Below are 27750 nucleotides of genomic sequence, written 5' to 3'. Positions count from 1 at the left end.
GTCCTCTGGCTGGGACTTGCATGTCACAAGTAGCGCTGATCTAATCGACTGTTTGCTGTTGAGTCCCACCTACATGGCCCTAGTTTTCTCTTTTTGTTGGTATCAGTGCGGACTAGTACGACCTGACTTTAATTGTCGCTATGAAAACCTTAAAATTAACCTTCATCGATCCTGAGACATGGTAATGTGATAATTACAGTGTGACCCCTTAAATGCTTGCCTAGAACGAATGATATTACTGTGTCGCCGTAAAGTTGCATTGATGCACAGATGTTTTCGTGGCCGGCCGGAAGGTTGTAGGCCCGTATTTGTTCTGACTTGAAGCACAATAAAGGTTTTCAAAAAAAAAAAAAAAAAAAAAAAAAAGAAAGAGAACAGCCAGGCTGTGGGTCTGATTAGCAGGCCCACAGCCAGAGAAAGTCGTAAACCAGTGAAACAAAAGCAAAAAATCTGGGTGATCATGGGATTGCAGACCCTACTCTCCTACATGACCCCCCCCCCCAAACGTTGGGACAATAAGCTAACCTTGACCAGGTGAGTCTTCTTGTTCTAAGTGGAAATATCTGGAGAGCCCATCGGCATTGCCATGATCAGTGCCAGGTCTATGTTCCACTGTAAAGTCCATCCCCTGTAGGGAAATGGACCACCTAAGTAGTTTGGGGTTTTCACCCTTCATCTGATTTAGCCACAAGAGGGGCTTATGGTCGGTCTGAATCTTGAAGTGAGTGCCAAACAAGTATGGCCTCAGCTTCTTCAGGGCCCAAACCACAGCAAAGGCCTCCCTCTCAATAGCTGACCAATTCTTCTCTCTAGGGGTCAGCCTTCTGCTTATAAAAGCAATGGGCTGGTCTTGACCATCAAAATTCAGTTGAGAAAGAACAGCTCCCACACCCAACTAAGAAGAGTCTGTTTGGACAATGAATGGTTTGGAGTAGTCTGGACTCTTAAGGATAGGCGCCGTGCACATGGCCTGCTTTAGGTCATCGAATGCTTTTTGACAGCTCGCTGTCCACTGAACCTTTTTTGGCATTTTCTTACTTGTCAGTTCATTTAATGGTGTCACGATGGAACCATAGTTCCTGACAAACTTTCGGTAGTAACCAGTCAGGCCCAAGAAAGCTCGAACCTGAGTCTGGGTGGTTGGAGGAGCCCAGTCCCTGATTGACTGTATTTTGCTCTCCAGTGGCTGAACCTGGCCTCCACCTACAAGGTGGCCCAGGTATACAACCTGTGTCTGCCCTATCTGGCACTTGGTGGCCTTGATAGTGAGGCCTGCTGCTTGCAGAGCCTCTAACGCTTTCCGCAGGTGGACCAGGTGATCCTCCCAGGTGGAGCTAAAGACGGCAATATCGTCAAGATACGCCGCACAGAAGTCATCCAGCCCAGTAAGGACTTGATTCACCAACCTTTGGAAGGTGGCAGGTGCATTTTTCAGACCAAAGGGCATTACCACAAATTGATAATGCCCACCAGGGGTTGAAAATGCTGTCTTGGGCTTGGCATCCTCAGCTAACCTGATTTGCCAATACCCAGCTGTTAAGTCAAATGTGCTTAAGTAGTTGGCAGAAGCCAATCTATCTATCAGCTCATCTGCCCTTGGTATTGGATGGGCATCAGTCTTAGTGACTGCATTGAGACCCCTGTAGTCTACGCAAAACCTCATCTCTCTCTTACCACCCTGGGTGTGAGGCTTTGGCACTAGAACTACTGGACTAGCCCAAGGGCTATCCGAGGGTTCAATGACTCCCAACTCCAACATTTTCTGCACTTCAGTTTTTATGCAGTCTCTAACATGATCAGGCTGCCGGTAGATTTTACTCTTAACTGGTAGACTGTCACCAGTGTCGACCTCATGGGTACACCAATCGGTCTGACTGGGTGTCAGAGAAAACATATGTCTGAAAGACTGAAGAACCTGTTTACAGTCTTTCTGTTGATGCTCAGAGAGGCTGCCACAAAAGACAACACCATCTACTGACCCATCATCAGGATTCTGAGTGAGCAGGTCTGGGAGAGGGTCACTCTCTTCCTCCTGTCCCTCATCTATGGCCATGAGCAAACTCCTGTCCTTCCTGTCGACATATGCTTTGAGCCTGTTGACATGGAGCACCCTGTGGGGGCTCCGGGGAGTTCCAAGGTCCACCAGGTAGGTGACCTCTCCCTTTTGCTCAAGAATTGTGTGGGGCCCAGACCATTTGTCTTTGAGTGCTGCTGGGGCCACTGGCTCCAACACCCACACCTTCTGTCCGGGCTGGTAAACAGTCAAGACAGCCTTTTGGTCATGCCAAGCTTTTTGGAGTTCTTGGCTGGCCTTAAGGTTTTCGGATGCCTTCTCCATGTATTCAGCCATCCGCGAGCGGAGGCCAAGCACATAGTCCACTATGTTGGTTGCAGGCTTTTTGAGAGGTCTCTCCCATCCTTCCTTCACCAAACACAGGGGTCCTCTAACAGGATGCCCGTACAAAAGTTCAAAAGGGCTGTAGCCAACCCCCTTCTGTGGGACCTCTCTGTAAGCGAATAAAAGGCAGGGGATCAGGACGTCCCATCTACGCCGAAGCTTTTCAGGTAGTCCATGAATCATCCCTTTTAGGGTCCTGTTGAATCTCTCAACAAGCCCATTGCATTGTGGATGATAGGGTGTAGTGAACTTGTAGTTGACACCACATTCCTTCCACATAGCAGTTAAGTAGCTCGACATAAAGTTTGCACCTCTGTCGGAGACGACCTCCTTAGGGAAGCCCACTCTGGAGAATACTCCAACTAGGGCTCTTGCCACAACAGGTGCTGTAGTGGTCCTAAGGGGAATAGCTTCAGGATACCTGGTGGCATGATCCACTACCACCAGTATAAACTTGTGCCCTGATGCTGTTGGTGGTTCCATGGGACCGACGATGTCGATCCCCACCCGTTCAAAGGGCACCCCCACCACAGGCATTGGTATAAGGGGGGCCTTTGTCGTGCTACCTGACTTACCACTGGCTTGGCAAGTGACACAGGAGCGGCAAAACTCCTTGGTATCTTCGTTCATATGAGGCCAGTGAAAGTGCGAGACAAGCCTGTCCCACGTCTTCGTCTGGCCTAAGTGACCTGCTAAGGGAATCTCGTGGGCCAAGGTAAGTAGGAAACCACGCTGAGACAAGGGTACAACCAGCCTCCTGGTCATGCCAGGCTTGGGGTCTCTTGACTCAGTGTACAGGAGTCCATCTTCCCAGTATACCTTGTGGGTACCTGTGGCGTTCCCAGCAGCCTCAGCAGCAGCCTGCTGTCTGAGGGGTTCAAGAGAAGGGCAGTCTAACTGGTCCTTCCCCAGGTCTTCCCTTGAGGGTCCCCCTGAACCCAAGAATTCAACTTGATCAAGTTCGAACTCTCTCGGCTCAGTTTCCCTCAATTCCTGTAGGTCAGCCTCCTCTGAGACTTGATCCACGACCTGGGGCAAGGGGGAAGGCGCAGCCTTAACCCTACCGCTCTTTTTCTTGGGAGGTGTCTGGTCCGTTGTTCCAGGATCCAGCACCTGTTCAGTGGGGCATTTCCTGACCTGTGACCTGGTCACAGCGAACACATGTGCTGGCAAACCTAACATTTCCATGTGAGTCCGGTGCTCCACTTCTGACCATTGTGATGACTCCAAATCATTGCCCAACAAACAATCCACTGGGAGGTCTGAACTAACTACAACCTTCTTTTGGCCAGTTACCCCTCCCCAGGAGAAAGCTACAATTGCCATACTGTGATTGGTAGTGACATTGCTTGCATTGGTCACCAGGAATTCTGTACCTGGCATGATCTGTCCAGGGTCCACAAAGTTAGGTGTCACCATGGTGACACTGGCACAAGTGTCCCTATAGGCCTGAGCCATTTTTCCATTTATGAAAGGTGTCTGTCGGTATTTGCCCAAAGTATTGGGACTTACGTCAGGGGATATATCCACATCCCCTGTACTGACAAGGACAGCCTGAGTGAGTGTACCAACTAAGTTGTCACGCCCCTCAGAACCCAAGGTTAACCCTACTAAACCCTTGGGAGGTGCACTACCACTGCTGGCTGTACTAGGGGGCACAGGTGCCTTAGGGGCTGCAGTGGCAGGAGTCTGCCCTCCTCCTTTCTTGGTGCACTCACTAAACCAGTGAGATTTACTTTTGCAGTACTGGCACCATCTTTTGGATTGGCCTTCTTTCTTCTTTTGGGGAGCCTGACCCCCACCCTCTTTGGGTTGTTGGGGACCTGTCGAAGACTTCTGGTCATTTTGTTCCCCCTTAGAATCTTTACCCTTCTGGTCTGCTTTCTTCTGACCACCTTGATTCTGGCCCTGGTTCTGTTTAACTCTTGTACGAACCCATCTGTCTGCCTTCTTTCCCAATTCTTGGGGAGAGGTCAGATCCGAGTCGACAAGATGCTGATGCAACAACTGGTTCTGACAATTGTTTAAAATTTGTTCTCTCATCATCAAATTATACAATCCTTGGTAATCAGTAACCTTACTGCCCAGCAACCAGCCCTCAAAAGCCTTAGTGGCACAATCGACAAAGTCAGACCAATCTTGAGACTGCGTTTTCTGGGTATCCCTGAACAGCACCCTGTACTGCTCAGTGGTTAGGCCAAACCCTTCAACCAGTGTGTTCTTCAAGACGTGGTAATTATTAGCGTCCTCTACCCTTGTGGTGAGGAGCTTGTCTCTTCCTTTACCTTCAAAGGAGAGCCACAAGATAGCTGCCCACTGACTCTGGGGAACACCCTGCACAGTGCAGGCCCTCTCCAAAGCAGTAATCCATTTGTGGATGTCGTCCCCTTGTTTAAAGGGGGGCACTATCTTACCAAGGTGTTTCGTATCAAAACTCCTTTCCCTATTACTAGGTACAATGCTGCCACCAGTGGGGACTACCCCACTTACCTGTTGCTCTCTAGCAAAGGCAAGCCTTTCTTTGGCCAGGGCAAGTTCTTCCCTTTCGATCCTCAGATTAGCTGCCCTTTCCTTAGCTTCGTACACTCTCCGCTGAGGGGACGTCATCCCTCTTTGCGAAGAGTTATGAGAGCCATTGGTTTGAAGGGATCTGCCAGAGTCTCTTGACAGAGATCTGGCTCGTCCATTCCCAATGTTAAGCTGACCTGATAGTGGCCCCAGGAGTCCCCCAGTACCACTGTCATGTTTGCTTAAGTTGGACCTGCTTAGTCTTACGACTTCTACCTGTCCCTTATCTGCCTCATCCCCAGAGGGATCCTCATTCTCATCGTCCTCTACATCTTCAGTCTCAGTTGAGAGGTGGATGAGGTCAGGATCGCCTCTGGTTCCCTCAAGGGGAGGCATGTCTCCTTCTGGATTAGAAGAGCTGGGAAGGGTCTCAGCTTTTCTGGCATCATAAGTCTCCAAGAGACCAATCAGAAAGGACGTTGTGGGGTTAGACCCCTGCTTGATCTTCCTGGAGTGACACACTTGTCTTAACTCCTTGAAGCTCAGCACAGTATATCTTGAAGGGATGACCTGTGGAGGGTCAACTGACACAAGGGGAGACTCAGAGTTTCCTCCTTTGTCCGACATACTGTTTCTAGTGTGGTGTAAGTGATGCACCTACCTACACTATGTGTTTACCTACTGTTCCCTTGCTAAGAGTTGCAGCCAAGGTGTGCTAAGCCTTGAGGAGCTGCAACAGCTGGTTCAGTAGAACTCAGAGTATTCTAAGCTTTAGTTATATGTACTAACAGTACTTATGCGATCTTTCAACAAGATATTCTTAGGATACGTGTGGTAAAACAACAGCAAGCTCAAATCCCAACCGCTGCTCACCAATGTGAGAAGTTGGCCCGATATGCAGCGTTCGCTATTCTAGCGACCGCTATGTATCGTTCCAAACGACCCTTATGATGATTGGTTGTAAGTCAACCTAAAGACCAGCTATCCTAGTAGCGTGGATACGAGCAGTCTAAGGCTAAAGACTCGAGAGGGCGTGTTAAGCCAGCTGTTTACCACACATGTACCCCTTGAACACCAAGTGAAAGGACACCACACAAGTGTTATGAAAATAAACAGGATATTTATTAAGATTCACAACAGCCCTGTACTCTTTATGAGGACAGGGTACTAAGCACAAACCAAATCTCTTAGGAAAATACTTCAAGTGCACAATTAAAACAAGTGTCCGAGGACACGGAAAGTTTAGAGGTCTCGGGCGGACCCGATAAGGCAAGTCGGAAGCGAGGGACTCGGGACCCTAGAGTAAAGAGGCTATGCAGGCACCGAAATGCCGAGTTACCTAGCCACGAGGGCTGCGGCTGCACAAGTCTTACAGGCGTCGGGGTCTTCGCTGACGAGCCAGGAGCCGGAAGAAAAGGAGTTGCTGGCCGGCGACCAGTGATGAATAGTTCGTAGAGATCCAAGCCTGGATCAGAGATCGTTGACACCTGAAAGCAGAGGGGACCAAGTTCGTACTACTAGCCAGTAGTCAGAGGGTACCAGGAGGGCACCGGTTGGCCGTCACCTCGACTAGGTGAGTGGGCGACGCTAGGCTCTGCAGTCTCACGGACCAGGAGGCGTTGTCGGCGACCAGGATGGAGGTGCGAGCTGTCCCACGAAAGATGATGCTGTCGGCGTCGCTGGGCCCAGGATTGGGGCAACAAGCCTTGGCAGATCTCAGAGCCACGTGGTAGGCCTAAGATGGCGTCTTGAATGGACCAGGAGGGTCCGGGGTGCTCCTCTCGGAAAAGGGAGCAAGGGCCGGTCTGGAGCAACCAGACCAGCAGCGTTGATTGTCGGATGTCGTCACAGAAGGGCACAAGCCAGCGGCTAGTGACCAGACAACGTGCTGAGCAGCGAGCAGAAGGGCCCCACGCAGATCGTGGAGATGCTGGGAGACTGCACTTCGGTGCTGGAGCGGCTCAGGGTCGGGGCTTCTCGGACCCCAGAGCACTCACCAGGGAATTGCTTCGATGGTCGTGCTGGTTAAGAGCGTGCAGGTTTTGATGATGGCCGGTCCCTCGAGGACTCGTCGCACCCACAGATCACAGCTGAGCTGATGACGTGGGTAGAGGTCAGAGGTGCCAGGGAAGCCGGTTCTCGTCGAGCTGGGCCGTCGGATTCCTTGAGGAAGGACTTGCAGCAAACCGCAGAGTTCTTAGGTGGTGCCCGCTGATGCAGGGTGACTACTCCTTAGTCACAAGGGAGAAATCTTGAGAAGAGTCTCGAATGTCCTTTCGTAGAAAGTAGTTCTTGATTCAAAGATGATCTAATTTGGAAGGGTCCCCGCTCCGGTCTTTATCCTAAAGAAAGGGGTGGGTACATGACTAGGTCCTGCCCTAAGGGTGGGACCAGGAAGGGGGGTAGTTACACCCCTCTCCCCTGCCGGACTTTCCCCAGGCCAGGGCTGGCGCCCCTGGAACTGGTTCTAACCGGCAGATGCGTAGTGAGCACCGGGGTGCCACTCCGCAGTCACCTTCTCGCAAAAGCCCTACCTACCCAGAATACACAAACCCTGTCTGGGACGGTGCGAACACCGCCCTCGACAGGAAACCCTTTGTCCAAGCGCTCCTCGCTGGAAGGACTCCCAGCAGCAGGAGGTCAGACTCGTGTCTGTGGTGGCAGCATCCATTTTGTGGAGCTGAGGCTTTAGTTAACTTTAACCGGGGTTCACAGTTACGTACATGTCGTGTCCCTCTAGAAGGGCGGAATGCTAACCTCGTCGCCAGAATTGGTGAGGGGGCAGCATCCCGATTCGTATGACACCTTACTCGACATGTCTTGATAACGCGACACCGAAGTTACCGATGTGGTACGCGTTATCATGGAACAGCCATTGGGTCTTTGTCCCGCAAGCTGCAACCGGGCTCGGCTCGGGCCAGAGCCTAGTTCACACGAGCCCACGCACTCTGCCTTCAGGATTGTCAAGGCCTGCCATAGGAGTGACTGATAGGAACTCGTGCGTCCATTGTACGGTTAGATATAGGGCTACTATACCTAAAGCAAAGGGTGAGTACACGACTTTGCCCCAGCTGTCATGCAGCCAGTTGTGTCAAATTTAGGAGGCCAGCCAGGGGTGGCATAATACATGCTGCAGCCCCTGACGGCCCTGGGTACACCTATGCCCTGCGTTACGGGGTCTGATAAGGTGGCCCAGTACCAATTGGTAAATGCACCTAGGGTACACGTTGTAATTTAGAAAGAGAACAGCCAGGCTGTGGGTCTGATTAGCAGGCCCACAGCCAGAGAAAGTCGTAAACCAGTGAAACAAAAGCAAAAAATCTGGGTGATCATGGGATTGCAGACCCTACTCTCCTACACACCCCAGACAGGATTTTGTGTATTAGGTAGGACAGGGCTGAAAGGAATGAGACATGCCTGGGGCACACAAGGTGTCCCTGTGCATACACGGGTCTATACCAGTTCCTGGGGCACTCCAGCCCCAGAGCTGGCGCAAGACCGGACAAAGGATAGGGGGTGTAACCACCCCCCTTCCTGGTCCCACCCAGAGGAGGGCCCTAGTCGTAGTGCAGCCCCCTTTAGCCGGATAAAGGTAGGAGCTGGTCCCATTCCAAATTAGATTATCCTGAACAACTTTACAAGAAGAAACTCTGGACTTCGACGTTCTGCTCCACAGAAGACTGAGGAAATCTCCCTTGTGGGCAAGGAGTGTCCACCCTGCACAAGCAGGCACCATCAGCGTCCAGCGGCTTCCCTTTGTCGTCTTCCTGCAAGGACCCAGACTTCAGAGCCTGACGAGACCCGGATTCCCAGACCTCTCCGACCTCTACCTACATCTGCAGCTCAGCTGAGATCCGTGGGTGCGACAAGACACGTGGGACCGGCCATCTTGAAAGAAGCAGCACTTCGCTCCAGCACGACTTCAGAGGTATCCTCGTCCAAGTGCTTTAGGGACTGAGAAGCCCTGACCCGAGCAGCTCCTGCACCGAAGACCAGCCGTCCAGCATCCACGAGATCTGCGTGGGGCCCTTCTGCCTGTTTGCTGCTCGACGCGTTGTCTGGTCACTTGCCGGCTGGCTAGTGACCTCCAAGACGACGAACTCCGAAATCTTCACTGCTGGTCTGGTTGCCCCAGACTGGACTTGCTCCCTTCCAAAAGAGGAGCACCCCGGACCCTCCTGGTCAACTCCAGACGCCTTTTCCACTCACCGCGTGGGTTGCCTTTGCCAAGGCCTGTTGACTCCGAATCCGAAGCCGACACCGCCGACAGCGAGAGCCTGCGTGGGACAGCTCGTGCCTCCATCCTGGTCGTGGAAGACACCACCTGGTCCACGTGGCTGCAGAGACAAGCGCCCACCCTCACCTGATCGCGACAACGACATCTGGTTCCACTCCTGGTTCCACTCCAGTCACTGGCTAGTGACTTTGAACATTGTCCCCTCTGCTTTCAGGTTCTTCTCTTCACTGATCCACCCTTGGATCACACCGGACATCTTCCTCCTGACCGCCTGCAGCATCTTCTCTTCCAGTCACCATAGACTTCAACGCCGGAACCCGACACGACTTGGCACCTATGCACCCGCAGCCTGTGGGTGAGGTAACATGAGCATTTCGGTGCTCAAGGGTAGCTTGACTCTCCTAGTGTCCAGTTACACAGTCGTTTTAGCTCTACCTAGTCAGGATTGTCCGTACTCACCTTTTCCTTGAACTGTACTGTCCATAGACACTGTTACGCATCTCACATGTGAGTTCACACTCTGCACACGCGTTCCGTGGGCCTCCTATTACCTACCTAGAGTTAGTATAGCGTGGTCCCAACGATCCTACAGCCTCTGGACAGCTCCATTCCTTTTATCGACTTTCACATTCCACTTACTTAGTATATGGTTTATCGTGCCCCTAGAGCACCATTGTAAATTGTGCAACTTAAACGTATTTTTCCTAAGAGATTGTCATGTGCTTAGCCCTCTGATCTCATAAAGAGTTCAGAGGTGTATGTTAGTTAATAAATACTTGTTTATTTTCATAACAACCTGTGTGGTGTCCTTTCACTTGGTATTCAAGGGGTTATATGTGGTAAAACAGTGTAGCCTAAGACTGCTTTGTCCATGCTACCATTAGGATAGCTGGTCTATAAGGTTGACTTACAACCAATCACCATAAGGGTGTTTTGGACTGATACAAGGTGATCACTAGAACTAGTGAGCATCATATATCAGGTCAACTTCTCAAAACTATGTTCATAAAGAAAGCTTTTTTTACACCCAGCATGTTGCAAACATCTCTGGGATTGAAAGATGATAAATGTATGTCATGCGATAAAAAGTTGGTCCCGTTCACAAAAGTCCTTGGTTCTTCACAAATAGAATTTAAGATATCTGTTATGGTCTAGTGAATGAAGTGCACTTTCAGCAGCAGTGACAGAGTTTGGAAAAGTGTTCGTCGCTGATGACATATACCAAGGTGGTATTTGCCTTGTACTGTCTTGTGTTTCTGGGGAGAGTTTATTCAAACATACTGATGTTAAAAACGAAATGAGACTTTTTACCATTTTAACAGTAATTTGTCTTTGTATTTACCTTACATATAATATAGGATTTAATCTATTCACATAACCTTCTTGGCAGGGTAATGGTGATGAAAGGTCACATAACAGCAATACCAATGATGTCATTTCTTATAATGACATCACAGGAGAGAGGAACAACAATGCATTCAATGTAATCTAATTATAATTTTGGTGAAATAATACAAATATTTTCACCTATTCTTCCTAAATATACAATAAATGTACTTACGATCAGATACAGGATCTTCACTGCCTTCAGCATCCGCGCCGCCTTCCGCGTCCTCACCTTCTTCTGCATCCTCACTGCCTTCAACATCCTCACTGCTTTCTGCATCTTCTATGTCCAGACAGCAAGAATACGAAAACACACACATGATACATCATACAAGGTGTGACTAGTTTATCAACAATAAATAATTAACATCTCTTAAACAGATAATCAAATTAAACAGCTAATGTATACTATTTACATATGATATCTTAGTTACTTTCACCCAACATGTGAAACACCTATTCCCAATCATATTCCCTCAGTGACTGAGTTTTTACCCCATAGTCTTCCAGGTGATGACATCACACTTCAAAAACACTGCACTTATCTAATTGGTGTGATCTTCCCTCATACAGCAAGAAAAACTAAACATTATTTACTGACCAATAACATGACATCTCAAGCACTGGTACCTTTTGCAGGTTCACAAGCTTCAATTAGTCACAATCATCAGGCTGGGAACCCTCATTAATTAATGTTAACACAGGATTCTACCTTTACACTCAATTCCACTGAAACAGCCATCGACGACATACAACCAATCTACCTCATTTTCAGAACCGAACAAGAGCCAGTTCAGGCACCGGGGCCCACAGTTCTTCCCCTAATAGAGGCTTGACATTTCTAGATGTAGGAAGCTGGTGCTCTGTATACTATACCAAAAAGAGGTATAGGGTGCAGAGTCCAGTAGATCCCCAGAAGCTTTACAGAGGCTAAAGTAGATAATATTTATGCTCTCTTTCGGGTACTATGGGAAGGCACGTAGGCTTATCAGAGGGCAGTACTAAGCATTTGTTGTACACATAGTGGCAATAAATGAGGCACACACTCATTGAATAAATCCAAGATCAATTTATTATGTAGAACCACAGAACTTTGTCTTAGGTGAATACATTTTGCAATAAAGACTTTTCAAGCTCAACGGTGGACGCAGTGCAATTTTCAGACTTTGCAATGTTAACCTATGGGAGGAACAAAGCATTCAGCATGCAGCTAGGTAACATCGACTTACAAAACCAGTCTTCAGGAGTTAAGATGAGCATTGGACAAGGTTTAGCTCAGCACCAATAGTACACCACCAGGGGCACAGGGGCAGCTGGGTTTAGGGTGCAAAAACGGTGTGGAGCGCCCAATAAAACCCAATGAAGAATGGGGCAATCAGGACAGATGCTGGTTAAGGCTTAGGAGACCATTTCCGGGGGTTGAAGCAAGCACTGGGCAATGTCCAAGGCAGCACCAACACTACACACCTATAGCAACACAGGTGAGGCAGGTGCAGGGTGCCAATACAGCGTTGGTTGCCTAATGTTAAGCAATGGAGAAAGGACATAACACAAAAGGGCTGCAGGCTCAGGCCAGGAGGCCGGTTGAAGAAAACCAACAGCTAGAGTGGCCAATTGCGATGCTCTGAGGTGCCTTTGGTCCTCTTTACCAAGGCCCAGGGCGAACGGGTGCAGGGGTGCCGTTTGGTGTCGACAACCGCTTACCAGGGCAGTTTGCAGTCGAGGGGGTCTCCGCGCAGAGACTGTGAGTGACGCCAAGGAGTCTAGGAGGGGTCAGTCAATAGTGGACTCGGGCTCTGGGATGCTGGTGAACCTCGCTGGAACCAGTGGGACACTTGGACTCGGGCCGGAGGTGTCAGGTGAAGAGGTGGACTTAGGGGTCAGGCTTCGTGGCTCTTCAGCTCACTGAGTCTTTGCTTGAAGATTGTTGCTTTTGAACAAGTCTGCTGTTCTCAGGAGAGATTGATCTTTGTCGAAGGCAGGCAGTCCTCCCAGGGTTTTGGAGGTTGCTGCACTGTAGGACGAGTTATCTTTTGGCGGCAGGATCATCGAGTACTGGGACCAAGTAAATAGTGTGAGAAGTTGGCCTGGTATATGATGCTCACTAGTTCTAGTGATCACCTTGTACCATGCCAAGCAACCCTTGTGATGATTGGTTGTAAGTCAACCTTATAGACCAGCTATCCTAGAGGTAGCGTGGACAAAACAGTCTTAGGCTAAACTCTGTAAGGCATGTGAAGTAAGCTGTTTTACCATACACAATCTCCTTGAATACCAAATGAAAGGACACCACACAGATATATATTGAACATATATATATATATTTATTTACTACAAGTATCCCCTATACTCTTTATGAGCACAGAAGCAAATGCGATAAAACAAAACGCTGTTTAAATATACAAAAGTTGCACAATATGGATATGCCCTAGGGGCCACTCAAACCATATACTAAAATAGTGGTATAAGTATCACTAATCGAAAAGGAAGTAGGCCTAGGGCCTGGGGAATCGCTGGAGCTGTTCAGGACTAGCAGTGATGAAGTCGGGAAAGGACCGCGGGACTCTGGTGCAGCGCTTAAAGCACACGCATGCACCAATGCAAAGTCAATGGCGCGTAAGAAGTACAAAGTTACTGAAAAGGGCACCTTCCGGATGACCTAGAACCTAGCAACTTGGAACATAGACACTAGAGGTGTATTGCTACACAGGAGCACCGGAGTGCCAGGGTTACCTCACCCACAGGAAGCGGGTGCATATGTCTCAAAGTGTGTCAGGTTTCGTTGCGCAGGTCTATGGAGCCTGTAGATGAAGATGCTGCAGGCGGGTCGTCGAGGAGAGTTCCGGCGGATCCAAGGGTGGATCTGAAGAGGTGAAGACCTGAAAGCAGAGGGGACAATGTTCAAAGCCACTAGCCAGTGACTACCGTGGAACCAGGAGGGAACCAGGCGATGTCGGGTGCAAACAGGCGAAGAAGTGAAGCTTGTCTCTGCAGCCACGTGGACACGAAGAGGTCGAGGACGTCCAGGAGTGGGTCACGAGCTGTCCCATGTAGGTTCTAGCTGCAGGTACTTGTGGGGGCAGCCTGGACAGCAAGAGGCCATCATCCCTATTAGTTGAATGAACACTCGAACTGGAAGAGTGTGTCACGGCTGAAACTTTGTGACAAGGCTTTATATGCTTGCTATCCTGGTTGGACTGGGATATGCAAGTGTCTTTGAGGGATTTATTGTAGCCCCGAGGTATTGTTGTATGTGGGACGGTTGCAGGTGAGACTTTGGGTGGTTTATGTTAAAACCCAAGTCGTGAAGCAGTTGGATTGTAGCGCGAGTGTGTTGTACGCACTGGTTGTATGGCTTGGCTTTTATGAGCCAGTCATCTAGGTAGGGGTAGACATGAATATGCTGCCCCCTTAAGTGAGCCGCAACTATTGCTAGACACTTGGTGAAGACTCCGGGTGCTGTGGTGACTCCGAATGGGAGTACCTTGAATTGATAATGCTGACAGTCCACTACAAACCTGAAATATTTCCTGTGAGAGGTGTGAATGGGAATATGAAAGTAGGCGTCCTTAAGATCTAGAGTGGCAAGGAAATCGCCTTGTGCGAGCAGAGGAAGGACCTGTTAAAGCGTGACCATGTGAAAGTGGTCTGATTGTATGTACAGATTTAGGGGTCTGAGGTCTAGGATGGGTCCCAGAGACCGTCCTTCTTTGGAATGAGAAAGTACATGGAGTAAAGCCCTGTGTTTTGCTGATGCAGGGGTACCGGTTCTTTTGCATGTTTTTGCAGAAGGGAGAGGACCTTCTGTTTTAGCAGTGATAAATGTTCTAGTGACATTGGTTGCGGCCTGGGTTGTATGATTGGGGGGTAGAAATGAGTTCTAGACAGTAACCTGTTTGAACGATTTGTCTCACCCAGATTTGTCTCACCCCCCTGTCTGTGGTGATGTTGCTCCAGAAAGGAACTGTTTTATTCTCCCCCCGACAGGAGTGGAATGGTCCACGGGGAGCGGAGGGAAGTTATTGGGTTGGGGTGGAGGCAGATCAGGTATTGTTGGTCTTGCCTCTTCCTTTGTTATTGTTGCCTCTGTAGCCTCTTCTTTGGTAACCTCTGGTGAATGTAGACTGGGTGAGAGACTTGTAAGAGGTGGAATGGTTGTCAGGAGAGTAGCCTCTGGAGGTGCCTTTGTAGAAGGAGCGACGAAAGGAACGTCTGGGAGCTTGCGATTGCAAGCTCCCATAGATTTGGCTGTGTCTGTGTCTATTTCCATCTTTTCAAGTGATGAATCTACATTAGGTCCAAATAAGTGTTCCTGATCTAATGGCTGGTTTAGAATGGAAGTTTGTACTTATGGTTTAAAACCTGAAAAATGCGTAGCCAAGCATGTCTACTGAAAAAGTACACTTGTGTTGACAGCTCTGGAGGCGGGATCTGCTACGACCAGAGCACAATGAATGGAGGTGTTAGTGATGATTTTTCCCTCCATTATGAGGTCACTGGCCCTGTTTTTAGGGCTCGGCCTACGTCCCACGAAGTGGGCGTGGCTTAAGAGTCCTTTTCTGAGGGGCTCGAAAATCGTACCTACCAAATTCCTGAATGCTCGTGAATTTTGCAATGTGTTTTTGCGAGCTGCATGGCAATTGGGCCTAGCATGCCTGTATTTTCAGAAGAGAGCACGCAATAGGCGGTAGAGTAGCTCCGCCTATGGCATATTGTGTGCGGTTACGCGCAGCAGAAGGCCATATTTCTTCAATTATCTCTGTGTCACGGCGAGATAATTGAAAACATATGCGTGCAGTGGCCCGCGCGATGCCGTATTTACAAAAAAAAATATGTCTGATTACTCGTTGACCATATTCCTGCCCTTGAACCAGTGCAGCTTGCACCTTGAGTGTCACCCTACATGCCCCTGCACGACGGAGTGCCCCTCCCGTGCTGTCAAGGCCTGTTGGCAGGAGGGGAAGGCGAGCTTTTGAACAATGCGTGCTCTGTTTCTGGGAACCACGGTCTGGAGGAATGCGATCTATTCCGTGGCTTAAAAGGCTTCACTATCGCCAACATCCGCTCCCCGGCCGGGGCCGATCGTACAAGCCATCAGCTCTTCTCCATCAGCTCTTCACCATCAGATACTGCCTCACAGAAGCAGGGGTCCGAAATTACCACAGGGCAGTGCGTACTTTTATAGTTTAATAGTCAAGCATCGCAAGAGTTCCCTTGGGGCATCAGCCGCAGCCTGCTAATCAAAAACATAGGACAAGCCATGCTTCAAAAAAACCTTAAACATGGATTTAAAATAATCCAACCAGGTTACGTCTCACTGGGATGTTCAGGTCTCCGGTAGAATTACACAAACCCATCCTCAAGGCACTTAACGACAAGAAGCTTCAGTAAAAGTCTGCAGCGTTGTCTGTCAGAGCAGGTAGGATTACAGGCTGCACCATCAGGCGGAGTGCCAGCTGGCACGGGTTATGAGAAAACCAGCCGGTGCTCTACTTCCAAACCCCAATCAGCATTCCTGGGCCAGCTCGCCCAGGAGCTTCTATTTCTATTTACCCCCACCCCCCAATCTGCATTCCCAATTTCGAAAACACAAAATCCACACTGGACTAATAATGAGTTCAAACCAGTGGTCGAAATGCATTAAAAAAATACAAGCGCATGTCACTATCATGGACAAGGCGGCCATGTTGTTGGTTCCCGATGGCACTGAAAGAGGATACCTCTATAGTAATCACGCAGGCCGATAAAGGCGGTGCGGTTGTTGTCTGGTCACGTGAGAAATACCTAATTGAAGGGGCCAAACAAGTTACCAATGAAATCTGGTACAGACGTCTATCTAAAGACCCTGTCAGAGATATTCAACGGCTTATCTCTGAGACATTGCAAAGAGGGTTTGAGGACGGGTTTCTGGGAGCCAAAGAATACGAGTATCTTACCAAAAAATGCCCCAGAACCCCGGTCCTCTACCTCCTACCTAAGATGCACAAGAGCCTCCAAGACCCCCCAGGGCGCCCGATTATTTCGGGGTGTGACTCTTGTCTAGAGCCCATTTCCCAATATGTGGATTTCTTTTTGAAACCCTTCTTGACCCAAGTGAAATCCTACTTGAGAGATACTACAGACTTCCTGTCAAAAGTAGAAGGTACACAATTCGGCCCAGAAGCTCAATTAATGGTCGCAATGGATGGCATCTCCCTCTATACGCAGATCCCACAGGAGGAAGCGTTAGAGGTGATGGAGATATACTTGGACAAGAGAGAAAGGCCTCACAGAGTGCCCACCTCTTTCATCCTAAGACTGTCTGAAATCGCTCTGAAAAAGAAAAAAAAATCATTTAATGGTGAATACTTCATGCAGGTCAAGGGCACCGCAATGGGGTGCCCTTACGCTCCAGAAATGGCCGTACTCTATATGGCACAATATGAGGAGAGGTTTGTTGACAACAATAATCCGTTCAACCAACATATCGTCCAGTGGTATCGGTATATAGATGATGTCTGGCTCCTGTGGCAGGGGAGCCAGACCCACCTGTTGGCGTTCCATGAATGGCTTAACAATAGACATGGTGACATAAAATTCGCCATACCACACAGTGACACGAAGATGACCTTCCTCGACGTTGAAATAGCATGCGTCGATGGTGAATTGAAATCATCCCTCTATAAGAAAATCACGGACAGAAACACCATTCTGCATCACAAGAGTGCCCATCCCGGGAATCTGAAATCAAATCTCCCTTATGGGCAATTATTGCGCATAAGGAGAAACTGCTCGGATGTCAATGATTTTTCGTCACATGCTCACAGATTTTGTGAAGAAATGAAGCAAAGAGGGTACCCGAAGAAGCTATTAAAACACTCACTCAAAAGAGCTTTTTTTACCTCTCGAGAATGCCTTCTACAAGTACGAAAGAAACCTGAACTAGAAAGACTTGTCTGTGTCACCACTTTTGGTCCAGACACCCATAAGCTTAGGAAAGCTGTTTTGAACAATTGGCATTTATTGGAAAATCTAGAATGCTCTTTTCCACGTCCGCTGTTCGCCTATAAGAAAAATCAGAACTTAGGCCAACAGATCATGAGAGCAGATGTCTCCTTGCCAAAAAAGAAAAACGACCTGCTGGCGCAGTGGAATCTCAAACCAATTACAGGGCACCACAAATCTGGGACCTGTGTTGCCTGCTCTAGCACAATTGAAGGTAGCGAGTTCCACCATGCAGGAACCAAGTGGAAACATCTCGAATTTTCCAACTGTAAGACCAAGAATGTGGTCTGTTTGGTTCAATGTCCATGCGAAAGGATATACATTGGTAAAACATGCCAGCAAGTAAATCTACGCATCAGCCAACATAGATCTAGGATAAAAAATAAAATCTTGACTGCACCGATGCTCGATCACTATATAGCAGCCAAGCATGATGAAAATCATCTAAAGTGGACAGTACTGTACACTTTGAGGCAAATGTATCGGAATGCAGACGTGGACAAAATGCTCTTACAAAAAGAAGCATATTTAAATCTTAGGTTTAATAGCGCGCAGTCAGGGTTGAATAGTTTGTCTGAGATTGAAAGGCTATAAATTCAATGCCAATTCCTTGTGCGTCTGCAGCAGCCATGGCTCTTCTGTTTTTTGTCCAACAGAGCAATGTGTCCCCAATGAATCCACTTCATTCTTCTAAATATTTTGACCAATCCCCCTCTTTTTGGCAGAGGCGCAACTGTGCCACCCCATCTACACACAAAAAATCATGTTCACTTTTGCATTTAAATAATTACATCAGATGACACAATGTACTCTTCTGATTTTCTATAGACATGCCTGCCGTTTTCAAAACCCTTATGAACCTTCTGCACAAACGGCAAGTTGTTGCACATTACACGTAGTATATACATAAAACTACATCTCCCATAGTGCAAAGGCTCGGCTCCACACAGTTATAACTAGCCATGCACCTGGCAGCCATTTAGACACGACCGCAGAGTGAACCGGCGATGAGGGAGGTAAGAGGTAGGTGCCGCTTTCGTAACCTGCAACCCATACGGCAAAACCCAGAACTGGGCAGCAACAAAGTATTTTAATTACTTCCATTATTTTTACAGCGGACTGAACTGCACTGCCCGAAAGCCCGTGAAAAGTATTTCACTTGAGTGCAGATTCAGAGTGCAGAGTGCAGATTCAGAGTGCAGATTCAGAGTGAAGATTGCAGATTGTGAGTGCAGAGTCAGAGTGCAGATTCAGAGTTCAGAGTGCAGATTCAGAGTGCAGATTCAGAGTGAAGAGTGCAGATTGTGAGTGCAGAGTCAGAGTGCAGATTCAGAGGGCAGATTCAGAGTGCAGATTCAGAGTGCAGAGTGCAGATTCAGAGTGCAGATTCAGAGTGAAGAGTGCAGATTGTGAGTGCAGAGTCAGAGTGCAGATTCAGAGTTAAGAGTGCAGATTCAGAGTGAAGATTGCAGATTGTGAGTGCAGAGTCAGAGTGCAGATTCAGAGTTCAGAGTGCAGATTCAGAGTGAAGAGTGCAGATTGTGAGTGCAGAGTCAGAGTGCAGATTCAGAGGGCAGATTCAGAGTGCAGATTCAGGGTGCAGAGTGCAGATTCAGAGTGCAGATTCAGAGTGAAGAGTGCAGATTGTGAGTGCAGAGTCAGAGTGCAGATTCAGAGTTCAGAGTGCAGATTCAGAGTGCAGATTGTGAGTGCAGATTCAGAGTCCAGAGTGCAGATTCAGAGTGCAGATTCAGAGTGCAGATTGTGAGGGCAAAGTGCAGATTCAGTGTGCAGAATGATTGCAGAGTGAGAGTGAGTGCAGAGTGAGTGCAGAGTGAGCGCAGAGTGAGTGCAGAGTGTGAGTGAGTGCAGAGTGTGTGCAGGGTGTGAGTGTGTGCAGAGTGAGAGATAGTGCAGAATGAGTGCAGAGTGAGAGTGAGTGCTGCAGAGTGTGAGTGAGTGCTGCAGAGTGTGAGTGAGTGCAGAGTGTGAGTGAGTGCAGAGTGTGAGTGTGTGCAGAGTGTGAGTGTGTGCGGAGTGTGAATGTGTGCAGAGTGTGAGTGTGTGCAGAGTGTGAGTGTGTGCAGAGTGTGACTGTGTAGAGTGAGAGAGAGTACAGAGTGAGAGAGAATGCAGAGTGAGTGCAGAGTGAGTGCAGAATGAGTGCAGAGTGAGTGCTGCAGAGTGTTAGTGAGTGCTGCAGAGTTTGAGTGAGTGCAGAGTGTGTGCAGAGTGAGAGTGAGTGCTGCAGAGTGTGAGTGAGTGCTGCAGAGTGTGAGTGAGTGCTGCAGAGTGTGAGTGAGTGCTGCAGAGTGTGAGTGAGTCCAGAGTGCAGAGTGTGAGTGAGTGCAGAGTGTGAGTGAGTGTAGAGTGTGAGTGAGTGCAGAGTGTGAGTGAGTGCAGAGTGCAGAATGAGCGCAGAGTGAGTGCAGAATGAGTACAGAATGAGTGCAGAATGAGTGCAGAATGAGTGCTGCAGAGTGTGAGTGAGTGCTGCAGAGTTTGAGTGAGTGCAGAGTGTGTGCAGAGTGAGAGTGAGTGCTGCAGAGTATGAGTGAGTGCCGCAGAGTGTGAGTGAGTGCTGCAGAGTGTGAGTGAGTGCTGCAGAGTGTGAGTGACTGCAGAGTGAGAGTGAGTGCAGAGTGTGAGTGAGTGCAGAGTGAGAGTGAGTGCAGAGTGAGTGCAGAGTGAATGCAGAATGAGTGAAGAGTGAGAGCAGAGTGCAGAGTGAATGCAGAGTGAGAGTGAGTGCATAGTGAGTGCAGAGTGTGAGTGAGTGCAGAATGAGTGCAGAATAAGTGCAGAGTGAGACTGAGTGCAGAATGACTGCAGCGTAAGAGTGAGTGCGCAGGATAAGACCACACACATAAGACCACACACATAAAACCACACACATAAGACCACACACATAAGACCACACACACACCACTCTCACCACCACACACACCACCACACACTCACCACCACACACTCAACCACACACACAACCACAAACACAGGCCACCAGCCGTCAGTGCACACTTTCACCGGGCAAAAACACCACCAGCTGTCAGTGCACGCTTTGACCGAGCACAAACGCACAAGTTACTACTTGTGTAACGATATATCTGTAAGAGACATTAGGTAGTGATAGATTCCTTTCCTTAGAATATCCCCAGGCGTCAGACTGGATCCGGACATTTTTGCGTAGCAGTACCCTTGCGCGTCGGTAGGCGTCGTCTGCGGCTCCGCGTCCGTCGTCGGCTTCGTGGGCGCCGTGATGACGTCGTCGGAGTACTTAGACGCCGCCTCTACGTGCTGACGTCAGTTCCTAGACACAGCTTTTCCGCGCCAGAAACGCAGAGCTATGCTAAAAACCAACACTGGTGCCTTGAAACTAGGGCCCTGAAAGGGGATGACCTTAACCCTAGATATCGGTTCGCAGAACGGGGAGGACGGGTGAGTCGGTAAGGAATCTATCACTAACTAATGTCTCTTACAGATATATCGTTACACAAGTAGTAACTTGTGCATCTGAAAGAGACACGTTAGTGATAGATTCCTTACCTTAGAATAGATACCCCAGCAATACCAACCCCGGTGGTGGGTCTGCGAACCAATAATCACACCAGAAAGTCCTGGAGGACGGAACGGCCAAAGAAGCCATCCCTCCGGACTTGGCTGTCCAGGCAATAGTGTCTTGCAAACGTGTGCAGCAAGGCCTACGTAGCCGCCTGGCAAATGTCCTGCAAGGGCACTCCTCGGCCCAAGGCAGTTGTAGTCGCTTTGGCCCGAGTGGAATGAGCCCTCAGCCCAACAGGGGGTTCCTTCTTGGCCAATGAGTAACACGCCTGAATACACAAGATGATCCACCGCGAGATGGTCCACTTGTGCACCGCTTTCCCCTTCTTAACGCCCACGTAACCAACAAAGAGTTGGTCATCCACCCAGAACTGGCGTGTGCCATCCAGATAAAACGAGAGCACACGTTTTGGGTCCAGACGGTGGAGCCTCTCTTCCTCTCTCGAGGGATGCGGAGGCGGAAAGAAGGTGGGCAAGGTGATGGACTGCCCCATGTGGAAGGCCATGAGGAAGCGCTCGATCTCCTCCGGCGTCGCGTCTCGCCCAGGGACCGGAGGGTGTGGGGCTGGACGCGACGCCCGCGACTCCGACAGAGCCGCGTGGGTGGTGTCACCCGAACCCCCGGCCGCGTGGCGCGAGCGTTGGGGGGAGTCAGAATAGCGATGAGGCCTCTTCGACTTCTTGTGTTTCTTACTGGACGACGACTTCGACCCGGAGGAGTGGTGCCGACTCTCGGAGCTGTGGTGTCTCCGACCCCGCGATCTGTCCCTCGACCTCCCGTGGGACCGGGACCTCTCGCGGCCGATTGCCGGAGTTCGAGTCGCCTGCGGAACCGCTCCCGCCTGGCTTTCGAAGAGAGGGCCCGGCAGTCGGAGCAGACCTTGTCGTCGTGGTCGACGCCTAGACAAGTTAGGCACAGGTGGTGAGGATCCGTGACCGACATCGTGCGGTCGCAATCCTCGCAGTGCTTGAATCCAGGCATCCCTATGGCACCGATCGGAGTCGTATGACTTCGGAAAATGATCAAAAATGATCCAAAAAGTTAGTCAAAAATTGACTACGGGTTACTGCTTTTTCCAGATCTGCGCTTGCTGGCGCGGAAAAAAGAAAAACTGACGTCAGCACGCGGAGGCAGCGTCTAAGTACTCTGACGACGTCATCACGGCGCCCACGACGCCGACGTCGGACGCGGAGCCGCAGACGACACCTACCGACGCGCAAGGGTACTGCTACGCAAAAATTTCCGGATCCAGTCTGACGCCTGGGGATATTCTAAGGTAAGGAATCTATCACTAACGTGTCTCTTTCAGATACCATCAGCTGTCAGTGCAGGCATCCACCAGGCACACAACACCAGACATCAGTGCATGCTTTCACCAGGCACATACACCTCCAGCCGTCTGTGCACACTTTTACCAGGCACACACACCACCAGCCATCAGTGCATGCTTCCACCAAGCACACACACCTCCAGCCGGCAGTGCACGCTTACACCAAGCACACACACCACCAGCCATCAGTGCACAATTTCTACAGGCACACACACCACCAGCCATCAGTACACACATCAATTGTTAACGCATCCACAATGAACTATTGTAGCAATCGCAGAATGGTGCACTTTACTTTTAAACATATTCATCTAAAGCGCAGCATGCCACCATTGCTACAATTCCAATCCAACCCACATAATTCCACTACACACCACATGCATACACTCCATAACACATGGCTAAAAGACATTGCCAATTACAATGCCATTAGCTCTAACTCAAATAAATCCGAGACCTATTGCATTTCTAATGCTTGTTATATTTGTCTGGTAGGTGCTGCAAAAGGGACTCTAGTTCATCGTAATGTGCCCTATCATACCTGGCTAACAGAGCTTGAGTGTTGGCAATACGACATATAATTGCTGCTTGTGAAGCTGTTCTTTTACCAGAGGCATCTAATAGTTTGGACTCTTTATCCGGGGGAGAAGCGTGCCCTGATGTCTGAGAGTTGGCCCTTTTCCTAGCATTGGAAACTACTATTGAATCTAAAGGTACTGGGCCTTTAATATAGGCTGGGTCCGCAGGGGCAGATTTATACTTTTTGTCGATCCTGGGGTTAATAACTCTCACAGGATTTTTAAACACTTCAGGTGCATGCTTGATGACCCCTTTTAGCATGGGAATAATAGAAGGGGACCTTTGTGAAGTATCAAAAGTGTCCATAGGAAATCCTCTTCCACTGGGTCTGTGTGTAAGCTAACCCTGGGGTTTTGGGCAGCTCTATGAAGTAGCTGATTAAACCCCGTTGTGTCCTCTGGAGGGAAAGGCCTAGAGGGGTAGATGTCCTCCTGTGGAACATTAGGGACATCTGGTGTGTTGTAATTGTCCCAAGGATCAGGGAAAGAAGGTGGACTATGGTCCTCACCCGCACCCTCCTCTTCATCAGAGGTGTCATCATCGTTCCCTGGTGGAGGAGATAGTGTAGGAGAATGGTGTGGTGGGGGAGGTGGGGGAGGAGGAGGTGGTGGAGAAGGGACCCTGAGGGGAGGTGTAGCAATGTCCCTCTTTTTAGGTGGTGGAGCCGGAGCAGGCGTATCCAGTGGTCTATTCTTTGAACTTAGGGTGAGCTGACCAGTTTTAGGGTCCTTTAGAAGACTTTTCTGTCTAGGATCTGATGCGAATAGCTCTTCTGAGGTAGGCTGATCTTTCGGCACAGACTTTTTCAGTTCGGTAGACTTATGCGGCATCGACTCCGGAACAGTTTTGTGGTCTTTTGGCTTGGAAACGTGATGTTTTACAGTTTCTGTGGCAGTCTGTGGAACTGGTTGTTTCTTTGGTTCCGATGCTTTTTTCGGCTCCGAATGATGTGGCTCCGAAGTTTTAGAGAGCGGCTTTTTGCTCGGCTCCAGTGTTTTTTTTTTAGTCGATGGGTCGGTGCTTGTAGATTTCAGTGCTGAGTGCTTGGATGTGGGAGCACTCATCGGCATGGAGGAGGAGGGTGGTTTCTTTTTAGGTGCTGGTGACTGGATTTCGGTACCAATGGCAGACTGACTCGAGCCTGAGTCGCCTGAAGGCTTTAATAGGCTTCTTTGCTGAGCCAGAGGGAGGGGCATGGGAAGCAGTCTCCCGGTGTGCACCTCGGTCCGAAGGTGTGACAGAAACCTTTTTCGATGGTGTATGGGGAGGGTCAGGGTCGACGTCTTTACTTACGACCCGCTGCGCAGGAGTGCGTTTTTCGGCATTGAAGTCCTATGCTTTGGAGGCGCTGCCGAGGGGTTCTTCGACTTGCTCCTGTTCTGGTATGTCGACGCCCTCTTGGAAGATGTCGTCGGGAATGGATGTCGATGAGCGAGCCACTGTTCTTCTAGCTCAACGATCCCAAATGGTCTTCTTGGAGCGGAAAGAGGCACAAGCTGCACAGTCTCTGGCTTCATGCTCCGGTGAAAGGTAGAGGTTACACACCTCATGCAGATCGGCGTGGGGAAACTTCGACCCAAATTGCGGACACTTATTGAATGAAGTCCTTTCCATGAGCCAGGTGCCAAGGCCCAAGTAGGGCCGAAGGACCTCGTCGATGATTGGAATCGAGGGCTTCGAAGTTGCAGAGATGTGCGACGACTGGGGATCGTGATCGAAAACAATACCGTAGAAAGGGTGAAGGATAGCGCGTTGAAAGTAGAATCGGTGACGGTTCCGAACTTGAGCGAGAGAAAAACATCCAAGCCCGATGGCGGAAAAAAACAATCTGAAGATGGAGCCACTGTCCATGCGCACTATGGTCCAAAGGAAGAGTCACCTATCTCGTGATTTCCAAAGACTTTTCCAGGACAACAACAAAGTGCAAACATCCGGGCCCAACACCAGACGGCGATCTATACACAGTGAGTGATCTGCAGCTCATATGCCTCGAACATATATATATATCTAAAGACAGGCATCTAGACAGGATGTGTTGCATAAAACAAGACAAGCGTATGTTACAAATACCAACAGTGTTGGTGAAGCAGAGTTGGACAGGGCAAAGTCCAGATCTGTAAGCAACATCAGCCACCCATCTGGGAGGAGCCAGGGTCCCCCGCTAGACAGACGAGGAGATGGAGCAGGACATGAAAGTGGAGACAGGACCAACGGAATGGCTTTGGGATGTACAGACAACACTAGCCAAAAAGCGAACATCCTGAAAAGAACACTGCCCCTGAGAGTGTTACAGCAGGAACCCAAAGTAGAAGCGTGGAAAGAACCTGAGCAGAAAGCAGCAGGGAAAAGGAAAAACTCCTATTCTGGAAGTGACCACAAAATGAGGACACAAGGCAGTGTACAGCATAGACGTATGTGACGAAGACGCCACCACCTATAGACAAGCCCAGACAGAGCTGAAATTCGGGAAAGCACTATCCATCCCAGAAAGTGGAGGGTACAACCCGACACCGCAGAAGTGAAAGAAAGAACGCAGGCACCCCATGATAGATAACGTACCAGGGTGCACCCACACTACATGCAAACACTGAAGAGTGGCGCTGCGCAGTGGCTCTGCCCTTGCGTTATACAATGGCGGGGCGTCAACCGCGGAAGAACTGTGCCATAACTGAACAGAACAAGGGGTCTCAGGGACAGTGGCTGGCGAAAAGAAGATCAGGCAACATGGACAAAGAGGAACACAGCAAAGCAGAAAAACACCCCTAGGAAGGTAGGCGAGGCAAAGCCTAATGGTAGGGACCCCTACCAAAGCCACAAAGTACTACGGACAACCGTAGATTTAAACTGTAACTGAAAGTGCAATAGAGCGGCACCAATGTGTGGGTCGCATAACTGCAGAAAGAGAGTACAGACTGATCCACAGAAGAACCTCAGTGAGGAAGACTCCACAGGAGCGTACCAAACATTCCTTGTAAGAAGGGAGCTACATAATAGCCTGCAAATACCCCACATAGGGTAAGTCTTAACCCTGGCAAGGGGGGCACCTCTTGAGGTAAACTCAATGACAGAGGACTGAAAGGAAGACAGAGCAAGCTGACCAGCCACGCTGAATAAAGGCAAACACAGTGAAGTAGCCGCTTAGACAATCTGGGTATTGCGTCATGAACCCAGGGTCCCAAACAAACAAGGCAACACTGCCTATGCATAAGAAAAGCGACACAAAGTCATACAACGTATGAAAAAGATCAGGCACAAGGACGATAAAGCTAGTCTGCAAGGGTCAGAAAATCACGGGAGGCCAGAAATGAGGCGAGAGACCCCTGAATCAGCGTGACAGTCGAAAAGATCCACGTCATTGAATGGCAGATCCTGAAAAGCATCCTGAACATTGTCGGGAAAACGACTATCACGCAGCCATGCATGGCGGCGCAAAGCATCCAACTGGGCCATTGCCCTACCCACAGAGTCTGTAGCGTCCAGGGCCGATTCCCCATCCATCAAGAAGGTGGCGATGCAAGTCAGCCTGAGGCCCTTCTGGGAGAGAAGGAAGAAGGAGCTCAACTACGTCCCAAAGGGCAAAGGCAGCACGTGCGAACACGCAAGATGTGTTCAAGGCACAGATGCCTGCACTGGTAGAGGCAAAAATGTGGCGACCACATGTCTCCAGACAGCGAGACTCCCTAGTGGGAGGTAGCAATGGCAGAGCCGAAGAAGGCTGCAAGGCGAAAGCTGCCTGGACAACTAGACCCTGAGTTCTAGGGTGAAGGGACAATCAAACAGGATAGTTTGAGGCCAGACGATGCCGGCGAGCAATGGCCCGATCAACAGGGTCACCAGAGGAGGGCCGTGCCCAGGTACCAAGCAGGATGTCAAACAAAGACCCACCAAGGGGCAGAAAAGGTTCCACGTCCACTGGCTCAATGTGGAGGAGATCCAGTAAAGGATCAGAGGACAAGGGAAACCACAGGGGGCTGCAACTGAAGGATATCTGCAGCCCTGCGAACTGCCCGTGCGAAAGCCGCACTAGCCTTTGTCGTGTCGCTATTCTGTGGGGCGACAATAAACCATCTGTTGGGACGGTTACAGGCTAACTCATCCAGTAGATAGTAAAGGTGGAGGAGCCTAGTGAAATGTCATCCTCCTGTAAATGAGGAGTCGTAGGCGCCGGCACCGGTGTCGAATGAGACGCCGTAGTATCGACGTAAAGAGACTCCAGAGGGGATTCGATCTGTGCGTGGTCCGATGGTGACTCGACCTCCACCTGCGGGGAGGAAAGAGGTTGATAGGGCGTTGAACTCGGTGCCGCCCTGATGAGAATCCTGTAAATAAAGCAACAGGATTTGAAACGCGTCGGCATTTGACTTGACACTAATGGCTTTTGTCAGTCATATATAAAATGGGCTTTTTCTGATTATCTGATATAAACGAATCCAGTTCATGAGCTAGGAGTTGTTCCTTTGAAAATATTTACTCCCGCTCTTGCACGCTGTTGTATTCATAACTCTCGAACTGTGAATTGTTTACTTGTTTTTTCATTTCACTTCTCATTTATTTATGTCCATGTATGTATCATTCAATGCAATGTTTTTGGTTTTGCAAAAAAAGTCTTTTCCACTGTAAATACGCACTTATCATTTCACTGAATTACGTGTGGCTAGAAATGAAGTTGATGGTAATTCTTTGTCTGTTCGTTATAAAGCAAGTTGTTCAAATTACGAATTGATTCAGTGACAAAAAAGTTTTGTCTGGATAAACTAATAAACTTA

At 49.3% G+C, this 27750-nt stretch overlaps 1 protein-coding gene across 2 annotated transcripts in view; it reads right to left on the bottom strand.

Moving 5' to 3' along the window:
• Window positions 1–27750, bottom strand: part of LOC147706850 (exportin-5-like) — a 2308032-nt gene that overhangs the window by 419722 nt on the left and 1860560 nt on the right. Inside the window, exon 33 of one of the 2 annotated variants that reach the window (XM_086926017.1) lies at window positions 10705–10812. In XM_086926017.1, coding sequence (XP_086782143.1) covers window positions 10705–10812 — 108 coding nt within the window. The remainder of the gene's footprint in view (window positions 1–10704; window positions 10813–27750) is intronic. The other variant, XM_086926018.1, reaches the window with a different exon arrangement.

This window comes from Lissotriton vulgaris, chromosome 6, assembly GCF_964263255.1.
Source record: "Lissotriton vulgaris chromosome 6, aLisVul1.2, whole genome shotgun sequence".
Classification (NCBI taxonomy): Eukaryota; Metazoa; Chordata; class Amphibia; order Caudata; family Salamandridae; genus Lissotriton; species Lissotriton vulgaris.
This window is presented reverse-complemented; position numbering and strand designations above follow the sequence as displayed.